At 38.1% G+C, this 24,180-nt stretch overlaps 1 protein-coding gene across 1 annotated transcript in view; it reads right to left on the bottom strand.

Moving 5' to 3' along the window:
* Window positions 1-24,180, bottom strand: part of erp44 (endoplasmic reticulum protein 44) — a 110,745-nt gene that overhangs the window by 39,937 nt on the left and 46,628 nt on the right. The window contains exons 2-3 of the mRNA XM_039736620.1: window positions 15,276-15,348; window positions 1,764-1,803 (exon numbers count right to left, since the gene is read on the bottom strand). Coding sequence (XP_039592554.1) covers window positions 1,764-1,803; window positions 15,276-15,348 — 113 coding nt within the window. The remainder of the gene's footprint in view (window positions 1-1,763; window positions 1,804-15,275; window positions 15,349-24,180) is intronic.

Here is a 24,180-nt window from a genome sequence, read left to right on the forward strand (position 1 = left end):
GTCTGAGAGTCCTTCAGGTGCCTTTGGCAAACTCCAGGCGGGCTGCCATGTGCCTTTTACTAAGGAGTGGCTTCCGTCTGGCCACTCTACCATACAGGCCTGATTGGTGGATTACTGCAGAGATGGTTGTCCTTCTGGAAGGTTCTCCTCTCGGAGCTCTGACAGAGTGACCATCAGGTTGTTGGTCACCTCCCTGACTAAGGCCCTTCTCCCCCGATCGCTCAGTTTAGATGGCCGGCCAGCTCTAGGGACAGTCCTGGTGGTTTCGAACTTCTTCCACTTACGGATGATGGAGGCCACTGTGCTCATCCGGACCTTCAAAGCAGCAGAAAGTTTTCTGTAACTTTCCCCAGATTTGTGCCTCGAGACAATCCTGTCTTGGAGGTCTACAGACAATTCCTTTGACTTCATGCTTGGTTTGTGCTCTGACATGAACTGTCAACTGTGGGACCTTATATAGACAGGTGTGTGACTTTCCAAATCATGTCCAATCAACTGAATTTACCACAGGTGGACTCCAATTAAGCTGCAGAAACATCTCAAGGATGATCAGGGGAAACAGGATGTACCTGAGCTCAATTTGGAGCTTCATGGCAAAGGCTGTGAATACTTATGTACATGTGCTTTCTCAATTTTTTTATTTTTAATAAATTTGCAAAACCCTCAAGTAAACTTTTTTCACGTTGTCATTATGGGGTGTTGTGTGTAGAATGCTGAGGAAAAAAATGAATTTTATCCATTTTGGAATAAAGCTGTAACATAACAAAATGTGGAAAAAATGATGCGCTGTGAATACGCACTGTAAATGCATACTAGTATACAAATACAGAGTGAAATCAGAACCTAATAGTATGCACATATACACAATGCTGAATCAAATCGTAACATATCAGAAATTAGTATTTACATAGTAAGATAGTGCATGTTCTCCAACAACTGTGCCAGATGGCTTTGCATGCATATTCATTATAATACTTTGCACTTCAACAAAACTGCACACAAACTAGTCAGAAAATTTCAACCTGATCTATAATGCTATTTGACCCCAGATAATCTGACATCAGTCCCTCATTCTGAAGACTGACTGATCAATAGCCAAATGATTACAGAGTAATGAAACAATAAGGATTATAACTCTATTAGCTTGCCTGTCGTTTTCTGCACACACACACACATTTTGCATGGCCCACATTTCTGCCTTCACCAACTTCACTTTTAGGATATGAAAACTCAAACCAGCCATCACCTCACATTATAATAAGCCAAGAAAAATCTTCTTTTTTAAAAAAAAAAACTTCAATTACGGTTCAGAGTTTTGACTTCAGTTGCCAAAAACACAGAGAACACAAGCTAAAAATGAAGTAGGCAGATATAAGAAAGCATCAATGTGGGCACCTGGCTGTGGAAGTTATGAATTTGAGCAAATAATTAAATATAAGAATATTCAATTAGCCAGTTTTTTAAAAATGGTTAACTCTTATCAAACTCATAATTCTGGCAGCTTGTATTTTATCCATTTTCCTCTAGGATGCTTAACAAAGAACATCTGCAAGTTCACTGGATAGGTGTACTTGTAAGCGTTTATAATGTCGTTTGATTAATGGGTGCAGCATTTGAATGACTTGCACCTACAGCACCACAGAAAAAGGAACAGTTGGTAGAAATAGTTCTATTCACACTGCAAGTTTATCAGCATCAAACCAATTCTAATTACACTGCTTCTTGGATTGCAAATAGTGACAGTTGACACAGTCAGTACTTACCAGTCTGCATAAAAATTCACCATTGCAACATCAGCATTGTCTGGAAAATAACCAAACAATCTATTACACAAAAATGAATACATACATAAATAAAAAAACAAGTAAAAACTGAAAAGTTGTGAGTGCACATGTGTTCATCCCCTTTGCTATGAAACTGTTAAATAAGAGCTGGTGCAACCAATTAACTTTGGAAGGCACATAATTAGTTGGTTAGGGTCAATCTGTGTGCAATCGAAGTGTCGCATGATGTCTGTATAAAGAAAAAAATGTTCTGAAAGGTCTCTGACTCTGCAACACCACTAAGCAAGCAACAAGACGACCATGGAGCACTGCACTCCAAACAAGTCCGGAACAAAGTTGTGGAGAAGTATAGATCAGGGTTGGGTTATAAAATAAATATATATCCCAAACTTTGAATATCCCACAGAGCACCATTAAACAAATTATAACAAAATTGAAAAAATAAGGCACCACCACAAACCCGAAAAGAGAAGGCTGCCCACCAAAACTCTCAGACAGGGTCAGGAGAGCATTAATTAGAGATGCAACAAAGACACCAATGAAGGAGGTGAAAAGAGCCACAGTGGAGATGGTAGTGATGGGAGTATCTGAGCGTAGGACCACTTTAAGCCATACACTCCACATCATGTGGCTTTATGGAAGGGTGGTCAGGAAAACCCCATTGCTTAGAGAAAATAAGAAAACATGTTTGGAGTTTGCCCAACAGCATGATGACACTAAAACTGAACTTTTTTGGCCATATTGGGAAATTCCACGTGTGGCGCAAATACAACACTTCCTATTACTCTGAGAAGACAGTTAAGCACGATGGAGGCAGCATCATACTGTGGGGATGTTTTTCATTGGCAGGGACAGGAAAACTGGTCAGTCAGGATTGAGGAGAACCTGTTTCAGTCTGCCAGTGATTTGAGACAGTGATGAAGTTTGACCTTCTATCAGGGCAATGACCCTAAACATACTACTAAAACTACACTGGATTAGTTTCAAGGAAGACATTTAAATGTCTTGAGATGGCCTAGCCAAAGTCCATAACTCAATCCAATGAGAATCTTTAGGCATGACTTGAAAATTGCTGTACACCAACGCAACCCATCTAACTTGAAGGAGTTGCAGTAATTTGGTTTTGAGGAATGAACGAAAATCCCAGTGGCCAGATGTGCTAAGCTAATAAGAGACATTCCCCAAGAGACTAGCAGCTGGACTCCCAATCTGATGCTTGTATTTTCCAGATATTATAGTTGCATAGTGCAAACTTCAAGTATGTCAAATTTATTAAAATCAATCCAATGTATATGCATGGCAATTGAATAGCTCTGCAATGCATTAAGAAACAAATCGCGTGTATCCAAGCTGTTCCTTAATGTTTTTTTACTCTTTTTAAGAGTGATTTCAAAGCATTCACAAGGTTATCAGGTAGAATATTTAGCTCAATAGAGCAAGCAACCAATATAATTAACAATGGCATACATCTAAACTTGAAAGCAGCGTACACTAGAATATACACAACAAATCAATTCATTTTAAAACAGAATACACGTACAAACTAGGCAGTGAAGAAAAATATTAACCTAAGAACTATAAACAATTTATACCAAAATCATTCGCATCAAAACTTAAGTTTTCCAAGTAGTTTGATTGTATTTCTGTAACAATGCACTTAAACTAAAATTGTACAAAAGTAGATTCTTCTTAATAATTACGACAAAGTCTGCGTTATTGCTACACTTTATTCACACATACAGCCTGGTAAATCACTGAGTTAACACTCTCAGAAAATAACTGTGCAGTCTCATTTAAGGTAAAGGGGACTGGCTCCAGCAGACCACCGTGACCCTGCAGTTAGGATATAGTGGGTTGTATAATGGATGGATGGAGGGACCTTGACCATCAGAGGAGAAAGTGTTTTTTTTTTTTTTAAAAAACAACTGTCTGCATCTATTTATGTCTAATGTACAGTATGTATTAATTGGCATATTGAACTCAAAATGCAGGGACATAAGCCAAGGGTGTTTAAATTCAGTCTTGGGAGGTCTGCAGTGGCTTCAGGATTTTCTTAAAGCCCAATCGCTAGATTAGAAGCCAATCCTTCTAGATAACAGAATTTGTTAAAGTTTAAAACTTGTTAGTATTTTTTTTCTACCACATTAGCACATTCTGATAGTGTTTTTTTTCTTTTACATGGATAATGTAAAATGGGGCAGATTAGTAACTAATTTCTTCTTTTTTTGCACCTTTTGTTTCTTCCAAATATTTTTAAAAACCAGTATTTCATGAGGAACACCCACAGGTGTAAATGGGTCCAAGTTAGATGGTAAGCTGTTGGGTCCTTTGTCATTTACACACGTGGACAAAATTGTTGGTACCCTTCAGTCAATGAAAGAAAAACTCACAATGGTCACAGAAATAACTTTAATCTGACAAAAGTATTAATAAATAAAAATTCTATGAAATTTAACTAATAAAAGTCAGACATTGATTTTCAACTATGCTTCAACAGAATTATTTAAAAAAATAAACTCATGAAACAGGCCTGGACAAAAATGATGGTACCCCTAGAAAAGACTGAAAATAATGTGACCAAAGGGACATGTTAATCCAAGGTGTGTCCACTAATTAGCATCACAGGTGTCTACAATCTTGTAATCAGTCAGTGGACCTATATATAGGGCTCCAGGTAGTCACTGTGTTGTTTGGTGACATGGTGTGTACCACACTCAACATGGACCAGAGGAAGCGAAGGAAAGAGTTGTCTCAGGAGATTAGAAAGAAAATTATAGACAAGCATGTCAAAGGTAAAGGCTATAAGACCATCTCGAAGCAGCTTGATGTTCCTGTGACTACAGTTGCACATATTATTCAGAAATTTAAGATCCATGGAACTGTAGCCAACCTCCCTGGACGTGGCCGCAGGAGGAAAATTGATGACAAATCAAAGAGACGGATAATACGAATGGTAATAAAAGAGCCCAGAAAAACTTCTAAAGAGATCCAAGGTGAACTGCAAGCTCAATGAATATCATTGTCAGATCGCATCATCCGTCGTTGTTTGAGCCAAATTATTACTTTTGTCAGATTAAAGTTATACTGTGACCATTGTGAGTTTTTCGTTATTGACTGAAGGGTACCAACAATTTTGTCCACGTCTGTTAATTCTTTTTTTTTTTTAAAAAAAAAAAAGAACGTATCCGTTTCAGAAGTTAATAGTTAACTTGGGAATCTTACATTTAGTTTTAATCAGGTTAATGTTTAGTGCAAATGTTTTATTAACAAATAGGCAGAGAGGTAGCACCGAGCTATTCCTCACAGTGTCATATGGGATTTGCACTTTATTTTTTTCCCCTAATTTCCATGAATCTTGTAGTGACCTAGGGATGACAAATTCGCAATATGCTGCATGTTCCCTCATTTCAAAAAAATTACAATAAAGATCGGGAGCAAGGTTTAAGAAAAACATTAAAGAAATCAAAATCAAAAGAATTTCCAAAAAATCTCTCCCAAACTCTGACATTACATCTTACACTAATAAGGTGTAAACCTCTGAAAGAGAGCAATCCAAAGATGAGAATGTTTTATGCTGGAGAGTGCCCAATCAAAATCTCCTTTACCTCTCCCTGCCAGGACCGTTAGGTTAGGAAAGCATTTGGGATTCTGGTGCTTTGCTCTCACTCTCCAGTTTAGATAAGGTGGATTTTTACAGCATGTCAAAATCAGTAGACTCTCATGCTAGTTTTTCTTAAGATGAGCAATGTACTGTAACTTGTTTAAACTTTGGGTACACACAACCTTGAAGAGGCTTATTAAAAAAATAAAAAAAAAAAACTGCCAAGATTCAATTCTTCAATATGTTTTTTTAAATACAGTAATTGTACTTTACAATTAGTAAACTGCATGCCAGCAAATAAATTTCTTTGTAGTAAGAACTGATCACAGCACATTAGACGCTGGTTTCAAATAAATTAAGATATCTGATGTGGATATTTTTGAATATTCCAGTTCTTTGGGATTCTTGGCAGAGTGTGTATAGCAAGGAAGAACTCCAGTTAAACAGCAAAATTTGTCTCGAGTTAGTCACTGTGGCCCTCCAGGGTCATTGCCATATAATGTAAAAATTGATTACCATGCCCCTGAATTACACCCCTGCTCACATGATCACCTTCATCATGCCACTTACATCTTACTGGTTGAGGTTAGAACAGCTAATGCTATTTGGACCAAACACAGCAAGTATTTCTGGATTAGTACACACAAGTGCTCAATCGGATTGAGATCGGGAGAATATGGAGGGCAAGTCAACACCTGGAACTCTTTATCACGGTCCTCAAATCATTCCTAAACAATTTTGTGTGTGGCAAGGCACCATGAAGGGGTGTACATTCACCTAAATGATTATTAGGAACACCATACTAATACGGTGTTTGACCCCCTTTCGCCTTCAGAACTGCCTTAATTCTATGTGGCATTGATTCAACAAGGTGCTGAAAGCATTCTTTAGAAATGTTGGCCCATATTGATAGGATAGCATCTTGCAGTTGACGGAGATTTGTGGGATGCACATCCAGGGCACGAAGCTCCCGTTCCACCACAAAGATGCTCTCTTGGGTTGAGATCTGGTGACTGTGGGGGCCATTTTAGTACAGTGAACTCATTGTCATGTTCAAGAAACCAATTTGAAATGATTCGAGCTTTGTGACATGGTGCATTATCCTGCTGGAAGTAGCCATCAGAGGATGGGTACATGGTGGTCATGAAGGGATGGACATGGTCAGAAACAATGCTCAGGTAGCCCGTGGCATTTAAACGATGCCCAATTGGCACTAAGGGGCCTAAAGTGTGCCAAGAAAACACCCCCCACACCATTACACCACCACCACCACCAGCCTGCACAGTGGTAACAAGGCATGATGGATCCATGTTCTCATTCTGTTTACGCCACATTCTGACTCTACCATTTGAATGTCTCAACAGAAATCGAGACTCATCAGACCAGGCAACATTTTTCCAGTCTTCAACTGTCCAATTTTGGTGAGCTTGTGCAAATTGTAGCCTCTTTTTCCTATTTGTAGTGGAGATGAGTGGTACCCGGTGGGGTCTTCTGCTGTTGTAGCCCATCCGCCTCAAGGTTGTGCGTGTTGTGGCTTCACAAATGCTTTGCTAAATACCTTGGTTGTAACGAGTGGTTATTTCAGTCAAAGTTGCTCTTCTATCAGCTTGAATCAGTCGGCCCATTCTCCTCTGACCTCTAGCATCAACAAGGCATTTTCGCCCACAGGACTGCCACATACTGGATGTTTTTCCCTTTTCACACCATTATTTGTAAACCCTAGAAATGGTTGTGCGTGAAAATCCCACTAACTGAGCAGATTGTGAAATACTCAGACTGGCCCGTCTGGCACCAACAACCATGCCACGCTCAAAATTGCTTAAATCACCTTTCTTTCCCATTCTGACATTCAGTTTGGAGTTTAGGAGATTGTCATGACCAGGACCACACCCCTAAATGTATTGAAGCAACTGCCATGTGATTGGTTGATTAGATAATTGCATTAATGAGAAATTGAACAGGTGTTCCTAATAATCCTTTAGGTGAGTGTATATGGTCTGCAACAATCATTAGGCAAGTGATTTGTGTCAAAGTAACATTCACATGAATTGCAGCACCCAAATTTACCTAGCAGAAAGTTTGTCAGAGCATCACACTGCCTCCGCGGGATTACCTCTTTCCCAAGGTGCATCCTGCTGCCATCTCTTCCTAAGGTAAACAAAGCACATGCAACCAGCCGTCCACATGATCTAGAAGCAAACATGATTCATCAGACGAAGCTACCTTCTCCCATTGCTTCATGGTCCAGTTCTGACACTCACTTGTCTAATTTAAGTGCTTTTTGGGAGTGGACAGCCCAATCTGCAGCCACAATGCCCCATATTCAGCGAGCTGAGATACACCGTGTGTTTTGACACTTGGCCAGCATGAAGTTTTTCAACAATTTGTGCTACAGTAGCTTTCTGTGGGATTGTATTAGACACACTAGCCTTTGCTCCTCATGCGTTTTAATGAGCCTTGGGCGCTTAAGACCCTGTTACCAACTCACTGGTGGTCTTTCCTTGGGGCACATTTCTGATAGGTACTAATCACTGTATTCTGGAAACACCCCCATAAGACCTACAATTTTGGATATGCTCTGACCCAGTCATCACAATTTTGCCCTTGTCGAAATTGCTCAAATCCTAGCAATTCCGTAATCAAGTACTGATTGTTCACTTGCTGCTTAATATATCCCACACCCTGACAGGTGGCACTGTAATGAGATCATTCGTGTTCTTCACTTCACCAGTCAATGGTTTTAATGTTGTGGCTGATTGGTGTAGTGCCTTTACCACGCTTCTTTTACCTTCACCTGTTTGTTGTCTGGTACAAATCTTGTAATCGATATTTAACCCACTTCCTATTGTCTAAAAGAGTTGAAATTTTGCAGACATACTCACTTCCGATGACAATACATGAATCAATAATCAGTTTCACTAACTGGTCCATGTTGATTAAGAAATTAAATTTTAATACGAAGAATAAAGATTTCACCAATAGATGGAGCTAATAACGGACAGAAATATTAAAGAAAGTGTTAAAAGATTGATTACAAAATTATACTAAAAAAAAAACCCAAGAGTAAAAATTTGAAAAAAAAAAATTAAAAAAAATGATTAATATATCATATATATTTATATATAGATAAAAATACTTTTTAAAAACCACGCTTATCCTTCTATATAAAAGCGGTCGGGATTGTCCTTCCGTCCCATGAGTGCTACGCAGGTGCAGAGTTTCACACATGCCCCGTCCATTTTGCAATGCACGATGGGATTTGTAGTTTTGTTTTTACAGGTAAAAGATGATTTTCTACTCCAGACTGTGCGATATCATCTTCTTCTTTCTTACTATATAAAAGCGGTCGGGATTGTCCTTCCATCCTGTGAGTGGAAAGCGTAGCGGTATTCCGCTTATCACAGACTTACTACTTGCAGCTTGCGATACGAAGCGACATGATGTGAGCAGAGTTCTGGTGCTCCCATCGTTCCCTTGCTTTTGTGCGCGATGCGCTGGAAAAATAGACAAAATTATGTCGCTGGAAATAATGTTGATGGAGTACAAACGCCTCACCGCGTGGTAAATATCAGGGGGGTTCAAAAGGGCGACTTCAATATAGAAAAAAAGTTTAAATTTCATCACAAAAATAACAGAAACTATGAGTATTAAAGTAATACCGCTCAAATGCAATATAACCAAATTAATGAGTTTGTATAAAATATCAAATTGATCGAGATATTGAATTGCCTTAAGAAGTGGTCAACTTAAAAGTCGGTCGCCTTAAAAGGCGGGTCAGCCTAGTATTAAGTTAAAAAGTGTAATTGAAGCGTACTTTTCATCAATCAGCATTCAAAAAACACTTCTTAAAATCTTTTACGAGTGATGTATGAGAGACTTATTTTTTACTTTTTAGTACACTTTTTAACTTAATATAAGCGTGGTTTTTAAAAAGTATTTTTATATATATTTTATTTCTACATCTAGAGTTCTTTCACATTTAGAGACCTACTCAAGATCACCAGTCACTAAGTGGTAGATAGTGAATGATTCATAATTATTCATTGGACCACACTACTCACTTCAAACAAATTTTGTTTTGTACAGCACCTTTTTAGAATCGAATAGCATCTCAATGTGTTCTTCAAGTACAGTACAGCTGTATCCATAATTCAACAATGTGAAGCTTTGCAGTTAACTCAAAAAGTAAATCAATGGTGGGGACTCAATTATGCAGCTTCATGATTTGCTGTGACCACAGGCACTAGGTCAGACTGCCTGGTACATACCACCTTATTCCTTACAGTGCCACGATGGCCACAATTCACATCAATGTAAGTAAATACTTTCATGGTAGTAATAATGATGTAATAAGTGTGATATATTGTTTGCGACAGATGCAGTCTAATATTTCAAGGAATACTGGCTTCCTACTCCTCCCATCTCTCCAAAATCAATCGCTATATACCTTACAAATGATGACATGAAGTCAGATAATCCATATGTGCAAGTTTGGCCATTTTCTGCCATCTGCTAAAGGTCAAAGTAAATCAAATAAGTGCTTTGGCTTTCAGACAAAAGCAAGCAGAACCTGAATGATGTAGAAAATTTTTTATACACATTTTTTCAAGCAGGATACCACTTTGTGAGACAATGTGGAAGTAGTCAGTGGAGAAAACAGCTGTAAAGTAAAATTTTCAGAGAAGTTCAATGTGCTGACCAAGTAGTGAAGGTAATGATGCACAGTAAAGGAAAATGAAAATATAATCGCTACTCTTTTTAGTAAAGACTACTGGGTAAAGACTGTAAAGTAAAGATTGGTGTTTATAACAATGGAGGCCTGCATCGCACCAGATGAAGACCCTCTTTTGTGGTTCCTGAACCTCATTTGCTTGGCACTGCATCACTTCTGTGCCCCTGTAAGCTTAGTGCCTTTGGAGAGTACTTACCACTGCTGGTATAACTGTCAACGGACAGAGAAGCAGGCTTTCCCCTAAGCATCTGGGTATGCTGCTTTTCTTAAATATAAATATGTAATCTAAAATTACTGGGAATGAAGTGCCAACTTACCTATGTTTGTGTATGCCACGAGTGAGAACTACACATGGCCCATAATACAGGAATATCCATGATGATAGTCAATAAATCTTGACTGGTTTGCTATACTTGTAATATTCCACTGCATTATTTCTCTACAGTACTTTGTCAAACGAAAAATTTAGTTTTCAATTGATGAGATGGTTAGCTGTTTTTTTCTTTTTGAGGTTAACCAAATATCTGTATCCCTTGTGTAAAATCAAATTTTAAAGGAGGACTGTGTTATTTGAAAAGTACAGTGGCAAGAAAAAGCATGTGAACCCTTTGGAAATAATCACATTTATGTATAAGCTTGCTTTAAAATATGATCTGGCCTTCAACTAAGTTACAATAATGAACCATCACAATCTGTTTTAACTAATAATGCACACATTGTATTGTTCTAATTTATATTAAATACATAATTCAGATATTCACATGTATCTGATGGAAAAAGTATGTAAGCCCCTAGACCAATGACTTCAGCACAAGTTAACTGGTGGAGACAGGAGTTAGCAAACCCACAGTCCAATCAGTGAAATGAAATTGGAAGTATTGATTAGATTAGTATTGTTAGTATTGACAGTGTGATCAACAATAGAAAAAGACTCAAAATTTTGAGTTGGTTATCCACAAGTAGCATCTGTTGATGTGAAACACTCCTTGCAAAAAAAAAAAAAAAATGGTTTTCAGAAGATCTGCAATCAAGAATTGTTGATTTGCAGAATGCTGGGAAGGATTACAAAGTAATTTCAAAGAGTTTAGACATTTGTCAGTCAACAATAAGACTAACTGTGTATAAATGGACAATGTAGTACTGAAGAGGGAGGCCCAGCAAAGATGACTTGAAAGGCACAATGCAGAATGGTCAGTGAGGAGAATAACAGCTAAAGGCTTGAAGGAATCATTGAAAAAAGATCTGTTCTCAAGTCTACTAAACACAAAACACTGAACAGGACGACGATGACCACTGTGGCCTGATGAAATTAAGGTTTAACTGGTTCATGAAGAATATGCAGCAGTACATATGGCAAAAATGTTACCATATTTCAAAATGAAGATATCACAATAGTGAAGTACATTGGAGGGAGCATCATAATTTGGGGATGCTTTGCTGATTCGTGGCCTGAACGGCTTGCCATAATTGAGGTGAAAATGAATTCCCAAGTTTATCAATGTATCCTACTAAATAATGATAGGGTGGCTGTTCACCAGCTGGAGCTCAGTAGAAACTGAGTAAAGCAGCAGGACAATGACCCTAAACATCAAAGTAGATCTACTGCAAAATTACTTTAAAAAAAGAAAATCCACTTTTTGGAGTGGCCCAGTCAAAAGCTCAAACCTTAATAGAGATGATGTAGAACAACCTCAAAAGAGACATTCACATCAGACATCCTAAGGACGTGGCTGAGATGAAGCAGGTTTGTAATGAACAATGGTCCAAAATTCCACCAGATCATTGTGCAGGTCTGACCTGTAGCTATCAGATGTACTTGTGAAAAGTTATTGCTGTCAGAGGAGGTTTGACCAGCTGTTAAATCCAGAGGTTCATTTACTTTTTCCATAGTACACTGTTAATGTTTGATGTGTGTGTTCAAAAAAGACATGAAAGTTATAACTGTTAGCGTGTTATCACCTTAAGTATAGTGTGTTGGTCTATACTTTTGACTTAACATGAAGATCACGTCAAATTATGACCAATTAATAGAGAAATCTAGGGAATTCCAAAGGGTTCACATATTTTTTTCTTGCCACTGTACTTGTTATGCTTCTTTTGGCTACGAAATACTGAAGGGACCAGAGTCCTTTGAAATGCACTGCCTTTTGTATCGGCTATCAGTTAACTTTTGAGAAGAGTAAACTACACATTTTGTGTCAATCATACTGCTTTTTACGACAATGTTGATGGGAGAAACTCCACAACCACCAACAAGTTAAAGGAAAATGTGACATTTTAACGATCCTCTAAAAACTAGAGTTGTAGCCATGCCTAATACTAGTCTAACACCTTATCTTCAAAATAAACTGAGGTTGTTTTAACAGTTTTTGTGGCATAATTAGGTCATTTCAAAATCAAAAAGAAAAACATTCTGCTTCATACATATATGAAAGACATATGCTAAATGGCATATAAGTAGGTAAAACAAACATTGAAAAGTATAGGCCAAATAATCAATGTGTCATTTACAGGCATGAAAATATGCAGAAAGATTGTGGTTCAGGGGGTCCATGTGCGTGTTTTTAGTAAAAACAGTTCATCTCAGGTACCGTATTAACAATGTGTGTTGTGTTTGGTGCACAGGAGGCACAGAGGATCATGAGTAATTTTAAATGGACAAATCCCGATTTAGGTTTTAACCTTTTCAGTTATTTATTGGAATATTTATTGTTGATTTTAACCTCCACAAAACAATAGATTTTATTTGGGATTATTTATTATGGCTTACTAATTCTTGCTCTTTGCCCTTCTCCACCATAACCTATTGTCTATTGTGAAAGCCTAAGATTTGTCAAAAAGTTTGCTCTCTGGTTTTCGATTGATTTCAATGTTTTAGGGTCCACTGATTCTGAAAACACTGATATCTCAACGATGAGTGTGTGTGCGGTTGACTTGGTTCCTAGGGTACAAAACCTACTGATGCTCATGTCCAGATTTTTTTTCTATTAAATGAGGCACTGCACTTTATTGTTTTGACACTGTTCAGCAAAATGAAAGCACTTTACACAATCTGTTGCAGTCTGTGGGTGACATCATGACCCAGTCCAAGTTGAATGACTTATAGAACTGATAGTAAATTACAAAAGAAATGACAGAAAGAGTTTTTACTGTTTATGGAACAATAGTGTAGTCGAGTGAGATAAATAGCACTTTTTGTCCCCAGTGCAAATTTGACTTTTTATAGAATTTCATTAAATAAATTAATAAGTTGATAATTTTATATACAAATATGCACACACAATATTCTCAACACACTCCAGAAAAACTAAAAAGCTAACACTTACCTTTTTCTAATTTGATAAGTTAAGTCAATGAAATCTGCTTCTATTCATTAACATGGCAATGTAACTGGGAAAAAAAAGTTCAACATAATGGGGGCTGAAGGGATCAAGATGATCAAACTGATTCAGAATGGGTAAGCTCCAATGGGTAAGCTCCAACTCCTTAAAGGAACAAACTGTCAAATCCTAAAAGCTGAGGTGATGCCTGCACTTGAATCACATCTTACATGTTTAAAACACAAAAAACACAGCTATTTGTAAACTTGCTGAGCACAGAGTTTTTTTATTAGGCTTATTCTATTAAGAAAATTCTATACAAGCTCAGAGCACAGTAAGATGCTCTAATTCAGGGTTTTCTTAAACTTTTTTTCTCATGATTCAATCTTGACCTTATTAGTTTCTGCATGACTCATGCCAATCATCAGACCTTTCCCTACTGGAAACTCACCGCCAATCGTCATGAGATTTTTCCAATGGAAAAATCACTGCCGATGGCCGATATCCCCAAAGTCGAGTAATGATAATCTGCTTAAACAATCTGCAACACTTTGAAAACCATATGCAACTCATTCATATATATTACAATTTGACTTTAAGAAACTCTGTTAGAATGTAGTAAACTCTGCCCCCACAAAGCGCTCCTTCTCTACTCTTCAACCGCTCTTTGCCAAAAATTCTCCATATGTCACTGAATTGAACTCTGTCGGGGGTCCCGTACATTAAAACAACCAAGTTTCGTTCTACAGAGCATGCATTTACAATGTGCATTACAGTACACCTTTGCACACACTTGACATAATTCTGCTTATCTGTGATCATGTTACTTGGGCTCCCAGATTCTATCTTTTGGTGAAAAAGGTGCAAGTACATTGAAACAACAGAAAAGGCTTGTGACATGTGTGCTGCTGGCCTGGCAAAAAGGACCACTGCAGGAATTACCACACACTATCAAGAATCTGACACTCTTCCCTCTACTTGATTTTTATGCCCAGTCAGCTAAGACAGAGAAACTCCTAGTTCTGGTAATCTAAGCCAATTGGTTACCTACTCCTCTTGGGTATTCTACCATATTTTAATTGTGTGATTAGCAGTCTAATGAGAAGATTACATATTTCAATCTTGGATTTTTAGGCTACTGATATGTTTGTATCAGTTTGTATGAACAGCAATAAGAGAAATAAATCACATAAATGTATTTTATTCATTAGAGTGCTCCAGGTTCACTATAAAAGTAAACATGCATTGTGACCTCAATATGGTAGAAAAGAAAACTTGAAACTGGTAGCTCTTGGCACTTTTTGCAGTATGCGTCTTACTTGTCTGCGACTTTGGAAGTCATGGTAACAAATGAACATAACCGTGCCCTTAATAGAAGGGCTGGCTATTCACTATAATTATTCATTACACTGTAGCAGTTATTTTTGATGTCTACTGTAATTACTTGTTGTAACACTTGTTAGAAAAAAAAATCATTCTACTAAACTTGAAGAAAAAAAAAAAAAAAAATCAGACACATTAAAGTAGCTCCATTTGCACAAGTCACTGGGAGCTTTAACCTACAAAGCGGTCTTCTGCTTTGCAGCAAACAATGCTTGCTTTAGTGCCTGCTGGTAGATAGTATGACTTGTGTTTTTTTTTTTTAGTTCACTGTGCATCTCATTAATTGCAGATGAAAATTTCTAGGTATATTTATTAACCATTTACAATGTCATAGTATCATTTCCCTGCGCGGTATATAAAGTTCAGTTCATTTTTAGCAGTACTTCAAACATGGGTTTCATGAGCTATACATGATTAATATCAAAACTGATGATCTTCCAGTAAGAAGTACTCACTTAAAGTGTCATCAATGTTTCCGCTGTCAAGACTTGTTATTTCGCTTCTTGTTGGAGTGGAAAATAGTGATACCTGAAAAAGAAGGTAATAGTCAGTTTCAGAAAGGCTGCTCAATTCAGAAATAACTGTTGGTTCCTAATTAATGCTGGCCAAAAAAAAAAAAAAAAAACAATGCTTGGTGAACCTTTTCAATTCACATATGTAGCCCAATCAGCAGATAATGCTCCTGGACAGTTAAAAGCAGACCCTTCATGGAAATGTAAAAGCAGTGAATTCAGACTGAAGAAACAAGTTGTTTCTAAGCCATACTCTGAACATTTTTCACAAAATATTATTTAACAACTAAGAAGTTATTATAAATAAAGATGTACGTTGAAGTTTGTATTGCCCATAGGAAATAAGGATTATGCACCCCTGCAGTGCCCGCTAGTGGTATCCACGGAAACCAACAGGGCTACACTCCAGGCCTACAATTCACAGTGTGCTCTGTGGGTAACCAGCTGGATACCAAAACCCAGGGATGCTGCCACCTAGTGCATCAGGGGAGAAAATACTTTTATGTTGTTGTCTCCCCGAGTACTACCACTGTATTAGCCTCCAGGCCATGTGAGGATTGTTCCATCCTGTAGTAAATTAATTATATATACACACACATATATACAGTATATACATGCATTTATACACATATGTAGAGACACACACACACACAGATACAGTACACCCCCAAAATTCGCGAGGGTTACGATCCTAGAGCACCCACGAATTGTGAAAAACCACAACTTTTGGATGTGGTTAAAAATGCCTTTTAAATACCTATTTTTATAGTTTAAACCCTAAATACAGTATGCCCCCAAAGCACTTTAATTTTGTTGTAACCTCAGCTTAATACATTACCTAAAAACAGAATGTAAAGGAAAACCCGTATACTGTACTGCTATGTCTCCCGCGGTGCTAGAGTGTAAAATACCGATGTTACCACTCTACGTACTGTAATTCATGCAAGCGCGTTTTCTTTGGTATGCACTGTCGTTTTCTTTGTTATAAGTAGAGTAAATACATAATTTAATTTAATTTAATTAAAATACAGTAAAATGTACGGGTACTCAACAATGATGAATGATACTGATGATGATAATGAAAATGATCAAACCATCCCTTACTGGCTTGAAAATCTTCAGACTCCGGTGCTGTTGATGGTCCTGGTTGCGGTTCTTCGGTACCTTCTACATTGTCTCCTGTAGCGAACTGCTAGTATAATTTCCGTGCTTTCTCACGGATGATGTTCTTCTTCCTGCAGTTGGTGATCTACAATGCCAAGGCAGATTCCATCCTGATGATATTTTTATTCCTTACAGTCGTTACCTTTTTGGCACTATCACAAAAACTTACAGATACGGTACTCCGGATCGCTGCTTCGTTCTTCTTTATGTAGCGTACGGTGCTTTCAATACCACCATAGTGCCGTGCTATTGCAGCATAACGTTTTAGTTCCCAGAGCAAATCCAGTAGTTCAACAATCTCCTGGAGTGTTTTAAACTTCTTCTGGTGCTTAGGCTCAGAGCCAGAAGCCTTAGAAGGTGTAGGGCGTTTCGGCGACATCTTGTGCGTTTAAGAATAACAAAATGGAAAACACGAGGACACTCAGCTGGAGATGTGTCACAGGGCAGCAGTCAATCAGTAGCAAGGCGAAATGAATAACGCTCTCGGATTGGCTACTTTCCCCATCCCAAACAGCGTTCCCTCAGCGGTGGAAAACATGTGGACACTCACCTGGAGACGCGTCATTGGGCAGCAGTCAATCAGCAGCAAGGAGAAATGAATAACACACTTGGATTGGCTACTTTCACCATCCCAAACCACGTTTCCCTCAGCGGTTGCTTCCTGTTCTCTCTACAGCACAGTATTGCTACGAAAAAAGCCATAAAAATTGCAAAGCATATTTGCGCTTTCCACTAACAATTAATAATTAGGTTCTAAGGAAAAATCCGCGAACGACTGAGTCTGCGAACCCTGAACCGCATCTTCGTGGGGGTCTACAGTATAAAAAACACACACTCAGATACATACTGTACATACATGGTTATATTTATAAAAAAAAAAAAAACACTCTGCAAAAAAAAAATGCATGAAAAAGTGAGCTGCATGCATTAGTAGTAGAATTTCATGTTTCTTGATTTGCAAAATCTAAAAATTAAATCAGGATTCAAATCCAGGCCAGAGCATTTGTTCTGGTAATTTTGCACATTCTCTCTGCAGCTTTCTCCATGCAGTTTGGGCAGCCCAAGTCTTATATATAACCTTTAATTTCAGTTAAGTTCCCTTAAGGACCTCAAGAAAGCAAAACCACAATTCACTTAAAGGCAAAGAAGGGAGTTCTTTGTACAGGGGGTCATTTTAATCACTTTTGTTAATTTGAACATCCCTCAACACTCTGCAGTTAAATAGGCTATTGATGAAGCCAACAAGGCACTGCATAATACATCCATCCCCATGTTGAAGCCCATCACTTCCAAAACCATGGCACAAGGAAAGGACCAACAGTCACACACTGTTGCTCATGCATGCAAATCAAAGCAATTTAGAGTATTTATTTAATCTGCTGTTCTTTTCTTTGGTTATCTGTTACATCTTACATCCCAAATTGTATTTAATATTAACTAATGCAAAGGTGTTAAAAAAGAAAACATAGGCACAAAATTGTGTAAGCAAGTACAGTATATCTTAGGACTCCTATTTCAGACAATTTAGTATAGCAATACAAATAAAACCATGAGCTTCAACCAGGGCTACTAGGATCATTATTTTTTTTCTTGCCTATTGCAATTAAACACCAGGAAGAATATCTACTAGATACATCCATGAGATTAAACATGATCATTAATGACCTGGAATCAAGCTGCTCAGCCAGAACTAGGGAAAGGTGACCCCAAGTGACCCTGTTCTTCTATCAGCTGACAGAATTTAGATGGCTTTTGTCAGAAACCAAGTGTATTTACTTTCAATCAAAGATGAGGAGAATGTGTTTTTAGAAGACTTTTAAAAAAAAATCAAAAAAAAAAAAAAAGTATATGCGACAAAGCCTACAGACAATGTTTTGAGCGCTATAATCTCCCATCACAGCGGTGCCGGGGGAGTCTATTAGCCCTGATGGTGTGCTGCTGTTCTCTTGTGTACCTGGGGTCACCACCTCTAACGCAAGCTGTCTGGGGGATAGCAGTAATCCATTCTCCCTGTAGCAATACTGCTTCTAATTAACATTACATATGCGCATCTCATTGCAATCATATTTATTCCTCACTAAATCTATTACCCTTCCATTACCCATATCCATCAGATATGGCATCTTTGGATACCTTTTTATCATAAGCAACAATCTGTACAGCTTCAAAATGTGGTGATGGGAACCTTAGTCTTGGAACTTGTTATGGTAGCACATTTCTCTTTATTGACCTTAAGGTGTACATTTCTGTACCAGGATGCAATGCAGGAAACTGGATAGGTCTATAGTGAGCAGTAAATATTATCACATAATAAATAGTCAAGGATGGCACAGCAGCTGTTGGATCTACCATCCTAGGTTGCACTTTAGCAAGCCTGGTTGCTACTGACTCAACAGGCTTTTCTGTCACTGATGCAATCTTTCAGGTCTTGAAGTTGCATTAGCACAGCTTCAATGACAACACCTACCCATTTTTTTCCTTTACTTCCACTGACATTTCCAAATATTTGTCTCTTCTCTTGTAAGCCTTCTTTCTCATAATCTGATTTGTACCGATAGGATTCCAGTATACACCTGGCTTTGATCAGATCTAACAATGACTGATTAGTCTATCCTATAGTCCACAATAAGCACAGTAATTTTCTTTAGCAAAACATTTTTTAAATCTGCTTTCTTGATGGTCTATTTTTCACACCAATAGCCTGGCACAGGTAGCAGCCCTAAGGATGCCAGTGCCACTTTATGGAAAGTTACACCTACTTGCTTTGTGACTGCCATCCATGCACACTGAAGTGAGCTTGTCAAGGAAAAATAAAATGAAACCAAACATTTACTACTCAAAAATGTGCATTAAATTCTGTTTCACTGATTTGATGTTTGACCTTTGGGGCTGGTAGAACAGACATCTGGGAACAACTTGTTAAAAAGTTTGTAGTGAATAATAGCGAACTCCACAGCTGCAAAGGTCTCACTTATAGGGCTTCTTCCAAAAACATTCACCCTTGATTACTTCAGTTTGTGTAATTTAAACTGACGGGTTTTTAGGGGAGAGCAAAAGAAACTGAACAAAAGACTTGATGCTGTCAGAAAATGCGGTTATCCATTGTGGATCTCAGTAGCGCAAGGTAAATGAAACTTAATTATTTGTATATTGCACTGAGTGCTGCGAAAGAGACCAACACACACACACTGACCACCGCAGCTACTTGGCTCCACGTATTTAGCATGTATGGCATAACAGCAAACAGAGTGTAGATAAGTATTGCCATCTTTGTGTATACTACTTGTTTAAAAGCTGCGACTGTATTATGGCAAGGCAGGTTTGCATTTTCAGCTAGACAGTAATGCTAACTTCCTTTAGTTTTTCGTTTAGATGTACAGTCAAAAGGTGGATGCTGTGCAGCCTTCTACGGGTGTCATTAGGCATATTTACTGATTTGTATATTTTGATTACCAAAATCTGCATCTCCTGTGGCTCTTTGTTATTTCTCTTGATGGTGCTCCTTTTAACCAGATGTAGCGCATCATTTTACAATTCACATTATAATGAATGTTGCTACCAATTCCTTCAGCCTTACATCGACTCCTAGACTAATGTTGTGACTGATCAGAGAGCACACTTGGCACCTGCGACTACGTACTGTTCACTTCTTCCTCTAGTCCATTTAAATTCCAATGTATAATCTGATGCTACAGAAAGTTTTTTGCCCTTGCCACAGTTATGCTTATTTTTAACACATGCAGTGTGTGCTTCTACACATGTAACACACATATATACAGTTTAATAGGGGTCTTTTTAGGATACATTTTATTATAATTGAAAGCTTGCTATAGTTGGACCAGGTTAGTGACAGCAACTTTGCTCTTTGCAGTTCAAAATCACAACTAACTTTGAAGGTGGCAGGTGGCCTTCATGAGGCATTGGACTGGTTTAGAAATGTGACACTCAGTAAGCCTTCTAATTGTCCCCATTCAGACAGATCAGATAGATCCGATCGATAGATACTTTATTAATCCCAAGGGGAAATTCACATAATCCAGCAGCAGTATACCGATACAAAAAACAATATTAAATTAAATAGTAATAAAAATGCATGTAAAAGCAGACAATAACTTTAAATAATGTTAGCATTTACTCCCCCGGGTGTAATTGAAGAGTCGCATAGTGTGGGGGAGGAACGATCTCCTCAGTCTGTCAGTGGAGCAGGACGGTGACAAAAGTCTGTCACTGAAGCTACTCCTCTGCCTGGAGATGACACTGTTCAGTGGATGCAGTGGATTCTTCATGATTGACAGGAATTTGCTTAATGCCCGTCGCTCTGCCACAGATGTTAAACTGTCCAACTTTACTCCTACAATAGAGCCTGCCTTCTTAACAAGTTTGTCCAGGCGTGAGGCGTCTTTCGTCTTTATATGAATATATATGAATATTATACTGTACATCTGGCTCTGTAAGACTACAGTAGTGGTCTCCATCCTGCTGTATGTTCTTTACTCTAGAAGTGTAAATTTGGACATGCATGTCCCTACAGGGGGAGGTGTGACTGATCTTGAAGCTAAACAAAGGCGACTTTATAATATGAAATCTGTTTCAAAGACTGAAAATAAAAGTTAGAACAGCATGGTAGCACAGTAATTAGCACTGCTGATTCATTCTTCAGAGTTTTGAATTCAAAACCCGACCCAGTCAACTATCTGTGTGAAGGTTGTATCTTCACAGCACTGTTCCATAGCATTACTACTACATGTCACATGTGAGGGACTTGGCGACTGTACACTGGCCTGTTATATGTGATTGTGGATGTGCATAAGTGTGCCTTTTAGAGTTGGCTCTGGCTTTCACAGGAGTAAACAAGTTACAAAAAAATGAGTGAAGAATGAGTAGCTTTATTAGATTAGTTTTCTGTTAAAAGCTAGTAAGTTAACATTTTGTTTATTAAAATAGATAAGAAACAAGGAGAAAGCACTTCCGTAAGCTTACAGGTATCTTAACCCCCTTAGTGTCACTTTCGAGCAACACTTTGGCTGTAAAATCAGTTCTGAAAGTGTTAGTCCTGAGTGTCACTAAGGCAACTATATAAGATGCATCTTGCGTAAGACCCAAGGTTTAATCGGGCTGTAAAAGTGCCAACAGTATTATTGCCAAGCGTTACTCAGGCAGTCGTATAGGCATTTCTTGTGTAAACATCAGGCCAGGGCATTACCTGGGCAACAGTGTAGATGTGTCTACTCCTAGCCTTATAATGGCATCTCATCTCATAAGAAACACTTCTTATCAGCACTGATGACAAGGTGAACCTGTCTTGAGGCAGTGAAACTGAAACCGTCAGTGAAACCAAAAGTGATTCTGGTGAATCAGAAAGTGCCGCTCGGGTCACTCGCACATGTACAGTGTGGTTATACTTTTAGTGTTTTGTACATTTTATAGTAGAAAGATGAGATTTAATAAAAATGTCATTTTTTCAAGCCAAAATGCCATGCTTTTTACACTTTTTTAATGGAAAAATAATAACATTAAGGAGGTTAAGAAGGATGAGCTGTTTAATGAGCAAGGATACAAACATAAGCACTGTCTAAAACAAATGCTAATTTAGGCCACTTCAGAAATTTACCAATAAATTAGGAGGTCCAGACCATATAAGAACACTGGAGACATTGGGACACTAGGCCTGGCAATCAGCAATGTTAAGATACAGTGTGAAGTGATTAATGGGAATCTGTCATCTTAGTACATATTTAAATAACTGGGTAAAGAATGCAAAACATCATGGAAGCTTTATGTGGAACCTACTGATGTTAATAAAAATGAACTACCAACAGACCCAGAGGTGACAAGTGCAGGTTTTCAAGTACAATTAAATGAAAAGAGTGAAGAACAATGGGTTTGTGAAATATGGGAGCTTCTCTTTATATTAGCCAAGATGAAAATAATTTATGCATCTACGGAGACTCAATAGACCATCCATCCATCATCTGAACCCACTTGCGCCAATTAAGGGTTGCAGGATAGCATAGATTAGCAGGACAAACATACAGATCCTCAGATGTCATTGACTAAAGCCGATGTCACATTACGCAACTTCTTGCCATTGGGTATGTCAACTGCTAACCACAGTAGCTGCTCTTGTTGCCGGACCATGTCAGTTTATATGACTGAAAATTTTTCTGGGCATATGACATTAAAAGACTACGTGCCAACCTTTCAGCCAATAATGTACTGTCTGACTGAACCGAACTGTATGAAGGGTTAACAGGTATGGAAGATTCAGCTGTAATTTCTTCCCTTTCTTCCCCTTGTTTGGCTGAGGTACGTAAAACCTGAGACAAGGCAGATGAGCCTCTCTTCTGTTTGCAATGGATGTCCAAAACACCTGTGATCCTTACTCCTTGTGGCTGCCAAGTCAGAGTACGTGACCTGTTTTGTGCGAGTTCGCTGCTGACTGCCTCCAACTTACTAAGATTATGCAAATGAGGGCAAGGACTAAAAAATTAATGAAAAAGTTTCATAATGTGACATTGTTTTAAGGACCCTCAAGCCTGCCAACCTCCATGACCAAATCCTAAATTGTAATTTTTACTTATTAAACTGGGAAATTAACAAATCAATTAGTTATATCTGCTGTTTCAAACATATACAAAATTCCTAATATAGTTAATACAGCTAGATGCCACATTTTTCAAGAAAGTGTCTAAAAAAGCACGTTTGTTAAATATACAGACAGCTTCCAAATTCTGGGATGTACAGAATTTTTCAACTACACATAACACTCCCAGAATTCTCTGCACTGATCAGTGTTATATTCATTCACAATCTTAACATATCATCTCTTCTGTGCTTAATATGAATCCATTACTGCTGGACCATGGATTGTGCACATCTGTTGAATTAATGAGCACACCTTTTTCCTAATCCAGGCCTGATTTTGCCATTACAATACTGGATTATTTTCAAAACCCAGCTACTAATTTATAAATTCATCATTTCTGATAATGCCTAATACCTGTCATTATTGCCTGCTTCATATCAACCTGCCAGAAACCCGACACCTTCATACACCAGCCTTGTCACTATTCCAAAGACTCATTATACAGCTTAGCTTTACACTTTGTTCTCTCTGCAACGTCCCCTCCTGACCCGTCTATAGAGCTCCCTTAGTGGTCTCACTTAACAAGTCACCTTTTCTTTTTCATGCATCGATACAGCTAACTATGTTCTTTAATGTGTATGTGCTGAAAACAGCTGAACAAAGTTCGATACCACATCTGTCATTTCGTAATACCAGTCTACTTCTACTCTCTTACATATTAAATGATCTCATGTTTGCTTTGTACAGCACCTTGTCATGGTCTGCTGTGAGAAGGGGGCTATACAAAATAAGGGTACTTGTGTACTAAACGGACGGACGGCATGACAAAGGAATACAGAAGCATTTTGACAAATTCATAACATATTTATTGGGATAAAAAAAATATATATATAGAAATTTAAAGTTTTCCCCCTACCCATTCTAGTGTTGAACTCTGTAGGGGAGGTTTCACTGCCATCCGTACCAAAATAAGTTTCCTTTAAGCCTTGCATTTGATCCCTGCAAACTTGACTCATCAGCTGCCAATTCCTTTTCAATCTGTTTTGTAAAGAAGTTGGCTTGCTAGCTTTAATCTGCAAATTAGCAGACTATGCTTTT

The sequence above is a fragment of the Polypterus senegalus genome, chromosome 15, assembly GCF_016835505.1.
Source record: "Polypterus senegalus isolate Bchr_013 chromosome 15, ASM1683550v1, whole genome shotgun sequence".
Classification (NCBI taxonomy): Eukaryota; Metazoa; Chordata; class Cladistia; order Polypteriformes; family Polypteridae; genus Polypterus; species Polypterus senegalus.